Here is a 15,291-nt window from a genome sequence, read left to right on the forward strand (position 1 = left end):
TTTATAAAAATCATAAACTGAATAATGCAGATGATGGTAATAAACTTACATAATACTGTCAAGCAATCAATGATACATGGCTCTTAAATTCACCGTGTATGGATAGCAAAACAAAAAAATGTAGCAAAAACTTTCCGAAATAGTTTAACAAGCAAACTACTTTTCATTGTCATATTAATGTTGAAGTATGTTCAACTATTCAATGTGTCAAATATTTATTAAATATTGGGAGCATGATTGTGCATTTATAAAAATGAGTCAAGGTAATAATAAAAACGAATGTGAAAAAGAAAAAACTACGATGAAATAACCCTGATAAGACAACACATTTTCAATGTCCAAAAAGACGTTATATAAACGTCTTGTAAACGTCATTTTGGCCGCGTAATTTTTCCAAAAATCTTTTATAGAAGCCTTTAAAGACGTTTTTTAAACGTTAAAAAAACTTCTTTAATACGTCTTCATAACAGTGAATAACGTTTTTAAGACGTCTTTAAGACATTTTTTATATCCAAAAGTAGCGTTCCAGAAACGTCTTTTTAACGTCATTTAAAAGTATTTTATTAATAGAAGCTGTAGGAAACGAATAACTATAAACATTATAAAGACGACAAAAGGACGTTTTTATGACGTCTATATATATGAAAAACAAAATTTTAATCAAACATTATACTTTTATTTATTGAATGACTTGGTACACAAGATAAATGATCATTTTTTCAAAGATGTAAGGAGGATATTTATTAATTTTAAAAGCGATTATACAATAAATCACCTAAAGAATCTTAATCATTAATGCTTAAACTTAAGTTACATTCAATGTTACAAAATATCTGCTTACTAGCTCGCTATTATAATTGAAGATATCGCATACAGTGTCATAATATACCTATTCTCTTAATCATTTTAACATTTACAAGTACAGTTTCGTTTACAAGTCACCAATTTATATTGTATACTTTAAAGAACGCGAGATGTCGCTAATTACCTTATCGGTGACTTATTGAATTTATAACTAACTGATTTTCAATCTAAAAACTTTGATAAATTAACAAATTTTTTATAACTTTTATAATCAGTAATACTTTTCAAATTTTTTATTGAAAAAGTCGCATTTGCTATGTAATAAATAACTTAGAATAAGAGGAAATTGTTTAGTGCTTTAAAAAAATGAAATGTATTATTTTTTTATATTCATGATTCATTTCAATTGGAGTCATCTGATAACTCGGTCTCATTCATCTGATTATCTAAAAGTGAAAAGGCAGTATTTTTTTCTGTCTTCTTTTTCAGCAAACTTTTCCCCTTTTTTCGTTACTTTTCTTCCCTTTGCCATTTTTTGCGGCTTCGTTTTCTTTTCCTGTAATTAATATTATTTAAATATTTATCTGTAAAATATCATCAAGTTAAAGTAGATTAGATTTGAAATTACCTTTAACACCTAAACGATCTTTAGCGTGTTTTAAATAATTACTAATGTAAGTATTGAAATCTTTAATTTGGCTCTTGCATGTGAATTTGTAGGATATCTAGTTGCTGCAACTAAAAAACGTTGTATAAATCTTCAGAAAATTTGATTATAATTAAATAAGAATACAAAATGTTACTATGAATGCAAATTACCTTCTATTATTTTGAATAAATAAGTTTCAGCAAAGGCTAATTTTCCTTTCTGCCCCTTACAACTGTAAAAACACTGCAGTGAATCAGTCATAACTTTTTTCAATACGTTACGAATAGTTTCTTTCCAATTTGTGTTACTCATGTGAGGTTGAAGGTAGTTCCACTAAAATGTGTAGTTGTGTTCATGTTATATATCATAAAACATTATACAGCATTGTTTAAACTTACAAAATCTTGTCGAGATGCCTCGCTGTCACACAAATCATTGTCGAATAATTTAAAACCGTCAGGATCTGTTATTGGTAAATATTTCTCAAATTCCTGTATCTCTGCATGACTTGAGGCACCGTCATCAGATTTTTTTTCTTTACGCCTTCAATCATATCCAATCTTACGGACAACTTAGCTTGATTGGCTATTGAATGATGTTGCAATACTAAAGATTTTATAGATAGTTTTATTCTATTTTACAGGTTTCAATATTTTAACATTTTTATCACTTATGTACTTACATCCAATAACATTTAATTTCTCATCTTGTGATAAATGAACATAATTCTCTGGTACAAAATTATGTACAGCTAAAAAACTGTTTATATTTGATTTTTATTTTTTTTGTGAAAAAGCGACGAATGTCCATGCAATATTTCAAAATCTTTAAATAAAGTAAACTAAAACTTTCAAAACTTATGAAAATTCTGTAACTCACTATTGATTTTTAAAGCACTACGTCGATGGGTTTGCGGAGAATTTTCATTTTCGTTATTTATCTCTGCAATGACATCTTCAGTACGTTCTTTTGGCTCTAAAAAATGTTAGTCTTTTAGTTTGTGCTATGTTATTTTTAAGTACAAACATCATTATTTTATCGATTAATCTCTTGATAATTATAAAGCGTTGCTTTCCAATTTTAATACTGTTGTTTACCGTATATACACCCAATGGCATCTAAAAAGTTATTTAAGGGGGTCCGAAACTCAATAAAAAATTCCAATTTCGTGCCATAATTTAGCAGACGAAAAAATAATGAATTTACTTATAACGATCCATAAAAACAAAATTACGAAAAACCAGGAGTTAGTTGCCCTCCGTTATGTCTTTATCTATCATTTTACAACGTTTAAAGTTTATTTATAAATATCTCACAGAATGGCATTTGAATAATGTCTCAAAATCAACCAATTATTTTTTTGTCTGCTATTTTATGGCTCGAAAGTTGAATTGTTTATTGACCTTTGGACCCCCTTAAAATCAATTTACTTACTGGTACTTTGATTTCCTTTAGAGGTTTCTGTACCTAAAGTATCCTAGGACTGAGATAAGCCTGGCTTCACTTGTGCACCATTATCTGGAACCAAGTGTTTAAACAAATATAAAAAATTACTTCTTAGAAATAGAAAAATATAATATAAATATATGTTTTTAATATCATACATGTAATTTTTTTTTTAATTTTGATTCCTCAGTTTTGAATACAGATGAAAGTTTTTTTTATATCCTTGATAGCCGGTCTGCACAGTTTCCCCCTTCATTTATACCTTTTAAATAATATGTAACGGTAAATGTATCTCAATATTCATAATTAACGTATTATTGTGTTTTTCTTTTTAATGTTATATTTTGTTTAACTATTTTTGTATTTAAAATTGTATTTCATTAAAAAATGTACAAAGACGTCATTTAATTTCATTTAACAAATTTTTTATTATTATAATTATTGCAAACTACTGCGCAAAGTTTTTCGGTATTTTAAAAGCTTATATGTTCATAAAATAAAATGTAATTTTTTTTACACAAAAAAACATTGAGAACTCGACGAAACTGAAAACGAGTTAAAAATATTTCATTCTATTACGGTTGCCTTCAGGGTTATGAACAACTAGAACTTGGTCTAGAATAAATTGTTAGCTATCAAATATTGAAGTACACTTTCATTTACAATTTAAATAAATTATAAATATTTTACCATCCTCAGCCGAAGCTAGAGTTGATTTTTTACTTGGATTAGTATTTACTTTTTCTGCCTTCACTTTTCGTACATCGAACAGGGGTCTGATTTTTTATCTGAAATTATCATAGGTTTTTCATTTTCAACCGTTTCTGCAGGATTTAATGGATAATCATTTTTATTAACTAGCGAAAAAATAAAAAGATATTTTGTTTACTGTACAAATAAACTGCAAGATTACTAAATAAATTTGTTATTACCTGAATCATTTGATGCTTCAGGAGATGAATAGTCTAAATTATCTTTTTCTAAATAACAAATTACAAACGAATTATGTTTTAACTCATACAAATGAAATATAAAGCATCGCTAATTTAATTTGTGAGTACCTGCATCGATCTTGTCGTCGGTTTCCGCTGAAGTTTTTGACGAAGATTTATTGCCAGCTTAAGAAGAGATAATTAAATTATACGTTTTAAATTATACAAATAAACTATAAAGGGTTGCTACTTTTATTTATTATTTATTATTACCAAGCTCATCCTCGTCTTAGACCATGTACCGTTCAAATCAGTTTTTTCAACATAATAAGTTACAAATAAATTACATGTTTTAATTTATAAAAATAAACTATAAAGCAAACTATAAATTATAAATATTTTACCATCGTCAGCAAAAACTGGAGTTAATTTTTTACTTGCATTAGTATTTACTTTTGCTGCCTTCAATTTATGTATATCGAAGGGAGGGTCTAATTTTTTATTTGAAATTATCATAGGTTTTCCATTTTTAACAGTTTCTGCAGGATTTAATGGATAATCATTTTTATTAACTAGCGAAAAAATAAAAAGATATTTTGTTTACTGTATAAATAAACTCTGCAAGATTACTAAATAAATTTGTTATTACCTGAATAATTTGATGCTTCAGGAGATGGATAGCCCAAATTATCTTTTTCAAAATAAGAAATTACAAACGAATTATGTTTTAACTCATACAAATGAAATATAAAGCATCGCTAATTTAATTTCTGAGTACCTGCATCGATCTTGTCGTCGGTTTCAGCTGAAGTTTTTGTCGAAGATTCATTGCCAGCTTAAGAAGAGATAAATAATCTCTCATCATCGTTCTCAGCTTCTTGAGACCATGTACCGTTCAAATCAACTTTTTAAGATAATAAGTTACAAATAAATTACATGTTTTAATTTATAAAAATAAACTATAATGCATTGCTAATTTAATTCGTGATTACCTGGCTGAATTTTGTCGGTCTCTTGAGTTACTGTTTGTGAATCTTTATTCTCAACTTAAAAATACATAAATGAATTAACTTTTATATTAGCTTACATAACTGTGGGCAAAGAGTAAAAAAAGATAAGTAACAAAATTTTTAAAATAGAGATAATGCCGGATTAAATATGATTGAGTGATGATTTTTGATGTGACACTAATAAAAATATCGTTTACGCGTTCATCGTTGAGAATAGCGGAGTGCATATTCCGATAATAATAACAATTCTAACAAGTGAATTTTTATTGTCTTTCATATTCAAGTAAATGAGGCAAGTATTCATTTTCAATTTCGTCTGCTTTAAGTTTAGCACAACTTTAAAACTTTAAAGTCGATTTTCTTAAAAATATGAAACATGCCGTTATCTTTTTTTACGTTTCACTCACAGATGAATAAACTGTAAAAGATTGTTAATTCAATTTCTTATTAACTTTTTCACCAACTATTTTCGAAAATGTATCGCCAAAATTAGCATAAACAAAATATGTTACGTGACAACTTTCTCGATCTCGCATTTGAAATAATAATTTCAAAAGTAAGATCGAGAAAGTTCCACACGTAAAAAGGTACAGCGAAACTCAAGGCCACAAAAGTATCAAGTGGCTAAGAATCACGCTAACCTAAACAACTTCCCCGCCAACGGCTGGAGGCGCACGTGCGGGGCTACGTTGCAGTTTCGGCGCGCAACTAGTTGCCAGGCCCCGTAAGGTCTAATGAGTGCAACAAGCGTCGACACTGTAACGCGGCTAAGGGGAAGTAAGCTGGCGACAGCGTGGGAGGTCCGGAACCTCTTCCGAGCGCTCTCGAACCACGATGCTCTCTCACTCCGTGATCGGGCGACGAAGCCGGCGGATCATATAGAGTTTTTCTTCAGATCATATTTATTTGTTCGAGAGTTTATTTGTTAGAGTAGAGATAGAGAAGAAATATCAATTTTTCCTATTTGTTGAATTGAGAGTTTCATAAATCATTTTGACGAAAGATTTGTAAAAGATAAAATAGAGAGGAGAATATACAATTATTTGGACCACAACTTTGCCAATTTAAATCATTCCAAACCATTCAACCCGAATTCCAATAAAGCACAAAGGTAGAGATTTCAGAAAGAAGAGCAATCTAACCGACGACACATACAAGTTATAATACAAGGTAAGAGACTTAAATAAATATTCAGTGGTTCAATAAACACTCGCGACAAAAGGAGAGAATAAAAGATTCGATCGTGGGAGCGAAACGCATGACGTGACCATTCATGCTTTTTGCTCGATAGCTGTATAGTTGTCTATGCACATCAGACTCGTTAAAAAAAATAATATTTTCGAGGGAGATTTATCTAAAATATCCCGTAAAAAAATATAAGTAAATTATATTTTTATACTTATTTAAAAAACAGTAAAACATTATTAATTTTATTTTTTTATTTTATAGTAATAATATGTATTATAAACTGTTGTTCGTTGAGCTGTTAATAGTTCTGGAAGTGATTTTGTCAAACTACCCATATTATGTGCAGCTCTTTGCTCTGTTTTTATTTTTTTAACACCAATTTCATATGAAAACCACCAAGTTCGCTGAGTGACAACTGAAAACGAGGCGGGCAAATGCAATTGATACTGCTATTTTAGGAATAATATATTTTTGCGCTTTATTACAACTTTGGAACAAATTTTACAAATTTTACAAATTATACAAAAATACGAATAAATGAAAAATGAATTATTTTTATTTCAAAGTTTTCATTCTACTTTTGCTTCAAATATTTGTATATAGTATATATTTTGATCATTAATGAAATGATGAAAATTACTTATATGTTTAACGATTTATACTTTTTGTAAAATAAAAGGTTTTGATGACTGACATAATAATTCATATGAATTTATTTTTTCAAAATTGTTTAAAATAACTGAAGTTTCTTTAGTACTAGCAATGCTAATCATTGGAGAACTAAATGTATCTTCAATTAAAATATATTTTAACTTTTTTTATTCAATAACAGTTTTCAGTGTCTTATTAATCTGTTGGTGTAGTGTCAGTTTGATTTCTGATATGTTCTTTAACATGCTAAAATCTAAATTGTGTATATCTGAAACAAAAAACCTCTATATTTAGATTTTAAAAATGTTTAAGGCTTCTCAGCAATTCCTGTAATTCTATTAAGTTAAGACACGTATTATTCTGAAGATTCAGTGTCTCCAATGTACTATTTACAATAAATTTTACATTGTTTGATGTATAAATGACATTTAAACATGGAACGGACTCAAATTTGTAAGTGAATTTTTCCATGTTATTCTGATGATTCACAACTATTTGTAGAATTATTATAGGTTCTATATTCCTTTGCCATGATGGTTTAAAATCATTCACATTATCGCATCCAATTATCTTGAGTTCTTTTAAATTATTATTAATATATAAAGATTTTAAAAGGTCACTCTCATTTTCAGATATTTCTAGTCTACAACACTTGTTTCAAAACATTCAAGTTACTACTTGTAAAAGATCTCAAGGTCAAGTCAGAATTATTTTCGATCATCAGTTCACCCACATCTAGATTTTGTGGTAAGCTTCCACAACTTACAGTTACTCCTAATTTAAGCATCCTTATCTCAAAACAATTTGCAATTATTTTCAAAAGTTGATTTGTCAGTTTAATTCCACGTAAATCTAAGTGTTTCAAAATTATCTTGTTACTATCTTGTTGAAACAACTTTTGCACCTTCAATTGCATCTTTTGGATTAATCTAGGCAACATGAGATGCAACAAAATTAATTTTGTTAAAAAATAAAAGATGTGGTTCTGCTTTCCCAAGATTTTTTATATCATTTATATTTAAATGATTAAATATTTTTTCACAAATCGAAGGTTGAGATAAAACATTAATGGATATTGGAACTTTGGGTACTGTTAACATCGTAATTAGGCTCTGGAAGGCTAGTATAAGGTGCGCATCAAATGATGCAAATTTTGTTTTTGCTTTTAATTTGAAGTTCACCTAAATGTGCTTTCACTTGAATTTTTATAGAAGCTACTATATTTGAGCACAACACTTTTGCAGACGTTGAACATGGACCTTTTGTTTTTTTGACGATATTTGTGATGACAAAATTTGAAATATCGGCTTGTTTTTAAATATTCGTCAATTTTGCTTTTGTTGTTAAAAATAAAATATTATATAAATGAAGCTCCAGTAGTGGCTCATTTCTATGAATGAAAAATATTCGTTGTTGTTGTTTACTAATATAAGTATTTGTGTATAACTTATTATTAAGAATACTATTTAAATAATCTTGTGCTATTAAGAATTCTGATAATTGTTTGGGATTTTCATTTTTTTAATATCTCTTGTAGTCTGAAATAGATAACTGAATAGCGTGACAATCTAACATATTCCTGAAAGACAATATAATTTTTCAAAAAAATATATATAACTATATATATATATATATATATATGGCGTTATATATATAACTATATATATATATATATATATATATTAATTGATGCAACGCAGGTTCCTGGAGCTCCGTGAAGTCCTAAAATAACTTTCATATATCGTAATAAAAAAAATACCAGTAATTGCGGAATCGATAACAACGTTAACAACCGCAAGTTACAAAATTGCGGGTGGTTTTCTTTTTTTGTAAAAAATCAAAAACTTTTTGAGTCGTCAAAACTATGGGTATACGGTTTTGTAAGGAGATACCCATTATTTATAGATATGAAACCAATATGAATCGTTCCCAATTTAATTGCGGTCTTTATAAATAATTGCGTTACCACCAAATTTGCTGTAATTAATTAGTTATTAATTAATTTTATTTTGGCGATAAATTTGTCCATTCCATAGTCCGCGTTCCGGCTGTCCGATTGGTTCTGCGCATGACTCGAAGTCGAAGGAGCAGACAGCAGTACACAATTTAAATTCGCGTTACCACGTAACCTCAAATTAATTGTAAATAAAGCTAACGCTTGTGAATCGTGCTTCTAACAACGCTGAAGAATAATGGATCAGATAAATATCAAAGTTTTAAAATAATCGAACGTAAAGAAAAGCAAGAATAATTTACTTTGTTTTTCTTTTATTATTTTTACAGGCAACAGTGATAAATAGGATTTGTGCAATGGTAGTAACAAATCATCATCTGTTGAAAATGGCACTCAAGCAAAATTGTGCATTGATTCTGATCTTAATAACATCAGCCACAATATAGAAAACCCTCTATAGTTTTCTACTTATTCTCCGGACAAGTTATGGATGGCGAATGTGAAAAGGTTACAATTTACAATTTGGTGGCTTATTAAGAGAATCAGTTATCAATGAAATTAATTTTGATGATGTTAATTCACAATGCCAAACGACAAACTCCATTTGTCCAAAGAATAAGCACATCCAATGCGATATACACTCCTCTGACATGGCAGCAGGGAGATCCAAGAAGATCATATACCACAGATATTGAAATGAGCAAAATCTGAACCTGACTTTACGATGACTAACTAACAATTATTTTTCATATTTATACTTTTTACTATATTTATATTTATACTATTTATACTTATGTTATTTTCAACTATTTATAGTCACCAGCTGTACCTGCAAGTTCCAATGGTGGTACTGGAATAATAACAAAAGAACATACAAGAGCATCTCTTTTATCCGAGCTTTTGTCAATCATAGGAGATACAAACTACAACTACGACGACTAACAACTATATGATAACCAATCTATTGAGGGTGATGATACTGTTACTACAGTTTCTCCATTATACAAACAGTATGTATTGGCATTCAAAAAAATTAATTTGTAAGTATCTTAATGTGATGAATCTTTTTTTTCTGTAGAATGCTGAATGTTTTTGTGGAGAAAGCTGCTATTGAAGATGCAATTTACTATCTTGCTGAAGGATTGCGAAGCAGCACAATTGATTTGGATGCTTTCCTCAAACAAATCAGGCACCTATCGAGAAGACAATTCATACTCAGGGCACTCGTGTCTGCACTTTGAAAGCAGAAAGCTGGATTAGCAAATTAAAAAAAAAGAAAGATCCTTTCACATTATTATTTTATTTTTCAAAATGTAGTTAGCGCCACAATAAACGACTCTTACTTTTCTTAATTTTATATTTTAAGCTTTATTAAAATAATGATTTTTTATAGGTATCAAAGTTTGCTGATACACGTCTATAGTATCATCCTCATCCATCTGTATAACATAGAAGTCCAGTTCATGAACAGGTTGACTGACCATCAAACCAGAATCGCACTGCAGTAATTGCAAGTTGTCTGCAATTGCTTGTTCATAAAGTGTTTGGGATAAATTAAATCCTGCGTAAGTAATCAATTGGAATTCCTAGACTATGGTTGTAGTTGATCAAAAATTTGAAAATCCAAAAAACTATTTTTCTAATTGAGAAGTTATAAAAAGGTGAAACAAAATGCGTTAAAAAACTTATATTTTGTAATCCACAGCAGTTTGTGGTCGATGCGTGATCTTGGTATTTTGTATCTTTTTTTTCATATTAATAGTGTTGGCCATTATTGAAAAGAAAAACTTACTATCTTTCTTACGAACAATCAGACTGCCATTTATCATTCTGATAAGTAAGCAGATTAAGATTCCTGACTAAAAACTAGGTATATCTAAGTACACACTGTACAAAGCACTAAAGAACTACGATTTTCACTCAATTTTTATCATCTATATTTCCTTTGTGGATTTGCACATCATTTTCAACTAACATCTTGCATACATATTTGATACATCAGCTGATACTCTGATTGGTAGCCTTGCGTTCAAAGTTTAAAATAATAGCTATATAAGTGTTATACTAAAAGAGATTGGATTCTTGAATCAGCAGAAACTTTTAACTTGTTCTTGATCAAACGTGTCAAGCATGACATATATTTAATAAATATATATACATTATCTATCTTGAGGTGTTCTACGTTTTTATAAGTACTTGTCATAGGAGCTGAAACATATTAAAGTGAAATAGAATTATGTATAGATTGATTGTTCGTTCATAACACTGTTAAGAGATGTATTTTCATATTTTTACCGTTTATATACATTTTTTCTTGCGTAAAACAATATAGCTGGTTTAATTGTTATTGTACTTCGTTTAGAATGACGTTTGATAATATTGGTCAAATTATTTCTTTCTTCCCATTCTGTGTTTGGTAATCTAATAAATACGTAATAATGAAGTAAACCATTTTCATGAATTGGTAAATCAAAAGCTATTACTCCTAGTAAATTGTACTCTTCTTTACATAAATTTAAACGTGTAGGAATACTATTCAAGCGAGCCTGCATGTCCTTATGAATGATGAAATTAGTTTCTAATTCAATACATAAATAACTGTTGATCTTGTAAGTTAACCGAGCGTCTTTTTGACATTGATAGCATTTTTTAATTTTTTTCGAAAAATATGTTTGTAAATAATTTTCTAATTCAAAAATTAAAGAATCTTCCATTCTTAAATCAGTGTTTATATGTTGTATGCTATATTTTTTTTTGTTAACATAATTGCATGTGCAAGTAATCGTTTTTTCAATAGAGTGTAGTAGCTCTCCTGACATTATAGACTCGAATAATCGAATTACATTATCTTGGCAGTCAATTAAAAGATAATCTGTTTTTATTGTTTGTGTATATAATTTCGGTTTGGATATGCAATAATCCATTCTCTTTGTGTAATATATATTTCTTGATTTGTTCATACAATATTCCCATATGATTTCAAAAATCTCATTTTTTTTGTTTTTTGATAATCCGATTTCAAATATTAAATAGTTGACTGATCCTTCAAAACAATGAGCGGCAGTCAATAGTTCTGCAATACAGTCTATTGGACAAGTATTAATTAATTTAACATCTTGAGTTGGCAATTTAATGGGGGGCAATTTTGATCCGTTCTGTATTAAATGTCTCCATGGATGGTAACTCAGAAAGGCATGCACATTGAATGAAGATTCTACCGAGCTCGTGCTCTCATTATTAGACCAACACGTTTCAGTATAACTGTTGTTTAAACTTGCATCTACACTACTGCATTCTGGCTTTTCTTCATTTTCAATCATTTTATCTAAATTTGAACTATCTTCATATAGCAAATTGTTTGAAGAACTTACATCTTGTATACTCGTTTCGACAAATTCTACCACTACTTCATTTCCAATCATATCATCAAAGTTCATCAGACTATCTTGATATTGAAAATCATTGGATGGACTTATATCGTGAATATGTGTCTCTGTTTCACTTTCAATATAAGTTTCTTCCTCTACTTTTTTTTGTAATATTATTTTGTTTATCTCCAGATTGCAGTCTGGCAGTAAATTTGAGTTGTTGTTGCTTATATCCTCGCAAACATCTACTTCATGTACAACAACACTACATTGGTTTTTTTCTTCAATGCTTTCATACTTAATATAGAATAATAATGCTACTTTTATACCTAAATTGTTTTTTACTTTCTCAGGTTTTGAGAATTCAATATTAATATCGTTGTACTTATTCCAGATACCTTTCAGACTTCTGACATAAGCAACATAGTGACGTAACACATTACTTGCAATGGGTTCTTCATATGCTATTACACCAGTTAAAATAAACTTTCCAGTAGAAAATGTTAGAACAGGTACTAATTGATCTAAGTTTACGATTTTAGCTTCTTTTTCCACATTTATACAAAACAGATCACTTATTGAATATTGACATATAATATCTGTGTTTGAACAAATATTGCAACAATTTCTTTTTGCTAGCAGACAATTATGTATGATAACTGACAAGTTTTCAGAGACTAACTCTTCAAATGAAACTTCCACTAGATTACAATATTGATAATTACTTAGTTTGCAATCAAGACACTCCATTTTTATAAAAATGTTTGGATACATGATATATTCAAAAAATTCTCCTATTGACTTATTCCATGTTAATTTATTATTTGTTGATTGGCACACATTCTCGATTAATTTAATTCTTTCCGCATACAATTTTGTAAAATTAAATGTTCTAATATACTCTTTAAATAAATTCAAAAAAATCATTTTAGTGTTGCTCAATTTTTCAGAAAATTCATTTATTGAATCCTGTAACTTTTGTATGTTAAAGTAGGATGATACTAGCACTTCCAATACAGAATCAAAAAAACTTGATGTGGTAACAAATAATTTTTTTTTTCCGACTGATCTTGGTTTTAATAAATTATAATTTTTGATTATCTTTCGATTTTTAAGTTTTGACGATGGTTTTTGATTTAATAAATCTATTTCTGGGCATGCTTTCAAGTATGTGCCTCTTATTTTAACTTCTTGCTTACAATTTGACTTAATGTTTGTTGTCATGTTATCAAGATCTGATTTTAGAGTATGATCTTCGACATCAAGTGATATCCTGGGAGAGTCTTTGATTGATACATTTTGCCAAGCAGATTCAATAATTGATGTGATATCTTGAGCATCGAAATCTGGTCCACTTCCACTAGAGTAGTTTTCTTCATCACCATCATCGGAGCAAATTTCTGAATTATCGGAACTAGCATCATCATCTGAGGAACATTCCAAACTATTATTACTAACATCATCTAAATCAACTATGTTATACCCCATCCAGTTCTCAGTATGGTACAAATGTTCTAGTTTATTATTTCGTTTTGCTGCTGTCTGATTAAACGTCTGAATATTATTCTTAATAATTTCTAACGATTTGCTTGAATATTCGATATTTTTTACTAAATATGTATATAGTGAAGGCTGAGGATTTATTAAGAAACGTTCAAAATCATTCTTATAATAGTGAACCAATTCATTAACTGATAAACTATGTTTAGTTTCACTTATGTTCATCACTTTTGTCCACATAACAAATTCTACGCAGCATTTGATTAAATTTTGACAAATTTGTTCACTGTAATAAGCATTTCTCTGCCATTCGGTATTTTCTGTCAGTGTAAATTGTTTGGCTCTTATAACTATTTCGACAATGTAATTCAAAATCTCTATACATTCTTCTTCATAATTAATTTTTGAATATGTATAAGAATCTGTAACACTTATAAATTCTTCTTCGATAATTTTAATATTATTCTGATCATAAATTTCGTCTATCTTCAACTCTTTTACTTTTGACATGATATCTTCAAAAAAATCGTGTGTGCTTTGACCTTGAAATTCACTAAGAGAAATAACAAATACTTTTAAAAGTATATCCTCGAAGTCTTCCAATCTATTTTGATGGCTAAGCAAAACAATGCAGTATACATAAAAATATTTAATAGAATTAGTAGAAATGTTATGAATACAGTTCCAATTCAAAACTGTGCCTATTAAGAATTTTATATCTGTCATAATCAAACATTTTGGTAAGGTTTTAGTTTCATTACCTCTTAAGTACAGAAAACACTGAGTTAAATATTTTTCAAGTGATACATTTACATTGTACGCAGAATTTGCAGCTTCATAGACATTATAATTATAATCAACTATTAATTTGTTAGGTATTGGTGCGTCATTTCTCACAATTTCATTGAAAAATCTTTTGAATATGGTAGTGCTATTTTCATCTGTTGATAAATGGCATATGGGAATAAATTTATTGCATATACTTGCGCCAAAAATATATAAATAAATGAATTTGCTCGTTGTTCCATCTTGATAACAAAAATTTTTACAAAAATTCCCTACTCGTACAAAAATGTAATCTGTATTTTTCGTAGAATTCACTGCAGCGAAATCGATAGCTTCTGTTTCCCAATGAAAGATATTTAATGGAAAGGTAGAAACTTCTTTTATAATGTGCTTATACATGACATTATTCTGTAAAGTAAGCAACTCTTTTTCTTCGTCAAGATTTTTCATCTCTTTTTGTTCCGAAAAATAGCTTTCTTGAGTTACATTTCCCACTTGCAGATCAAATAAAACACCATTACGATTTTGTGCTACGTAATTTTGAATATTTCGTATTGTCATTTTCTTGGAATCGGGAAAAGCATACTTAGCATTGATAAAATTGCAAACGTCTTGCCATACAGGATGGCTTTCCTTTTTGACTTTGTTCAAATCATCAAAAATTTCAAAGTTTTTTAATGCCTCTACTTTTTCTTCATGAGACATCAACGGTTTTGGCCCGCGTTTACTCATTGTTCACGTCGTTTACTCGCAGTAAATTAACATATCTATTATTCCACAATAATAAAGGTATTGATATTTGTTTTCTTTCTATTGTCAGTACTGCGTGCTCAATGAACAAAAGACGATGTATAACATAAGTCGATGCGTGCGTTATGACATGTGTACATCGCAGCGATAGAGGACATCGCTAAGACACTCAGCTTCTGCCCGCCAACCGATCTGGACGTTCTTCTCTGTAACTCTCCAGAAGACTCCATCGAGCGCCTGTGACCGCGTCTCC

General features: G+C 29.2%; 1 protein-coding gene and 1 long non-coding RNA gene across 2 annotated transcripts; both read right to left on the reverse strand.

Annotated features, from left to right (window-relative positions):
* Nucleotides 1-714: 714 nt before the first annotated feature.
* LOC107981708 lies at nucleotides 715-4,141 on the reverse strand. Its single transcript, XR_001729516.3, has 12 exons — nucleotides 4,105-4,141; nucleotides 3,961-4,017; nucleotides 3,832-3,879; nucleotides 3,590-3,687; nucleotides 3,058-3,161; nucleotides 2,888-2,971; nucleotides 2,333-2,428; nucleotides 2,136-2,212; nucleotides 1,852-2,059; nucleotides 1,624-1,786; nucleotides 1,433-1,542; nucleotides 715-1,360 (listed from the first exon to the last, which is right to left on the reverse strand). It is a non-coding gene; the product is annotated as an uncharacterized LOC107981708 (long non-coding RNA).
* Nucleotides 4,142-10,197: 6,056 nt separating this feature from the next.
* Nucleotides 10,198-12,897, reverse strand: LOC116417312. Its single transcript, XM_031929981.1, has 2 exons — nucleotides 10,930-12,897; nucleotides 10,198-10,842 (listed from the first exon to the last, which is right to left on the reverse strand). The coding sequence occupies exons 1-2, from the start codon at nucleotides 12,774-12,776 to the stop codon at nucleotides 10,821-10,823; spliced, it is 1,869 nt and encodes a 622-aa protein (XP_031785841.1). The 5' UTR covers nucleotides 12,777-12,897; the 3' UTR covers nucleotides 10,198-10,820.
* Nucleotides 12,898-15,291: the final 2,394 nt, after the last annotated feature.

Source organism: Nasonia vitripennis (assembly GCF_009193385.2).
Source record: "Nasonia vitripennis strain AsymCx chromosome 4 unlocalized genomic scaffold, Nvit_psr_1.1 chr4_random0007, whole genome shotgun sequence".
Classification (NCBI taxonomy): domain Eukaryota; kingdom Metazoa; phylum Arthropoda; class Insecta; order Hymenoptera; family Pteromalidae; genus Nasonia; species Nasonia vitripennis.

Coding starts and splice junctions, on each gene's coding strand:
- LOC116417312 (XM_031929981.1), bottom strand. CDS start 12,776: ATGTATCCAAACATTTTTATAAAAATGGAGTGTCTTGATTGCAAACTA. Junction 10,843..10,929: donor AGAAAAAATGTATATAAACG/GTAAAAATATGA, acceptor AATATGTTTCAG/CTCCTATGACAAGTACTTAT.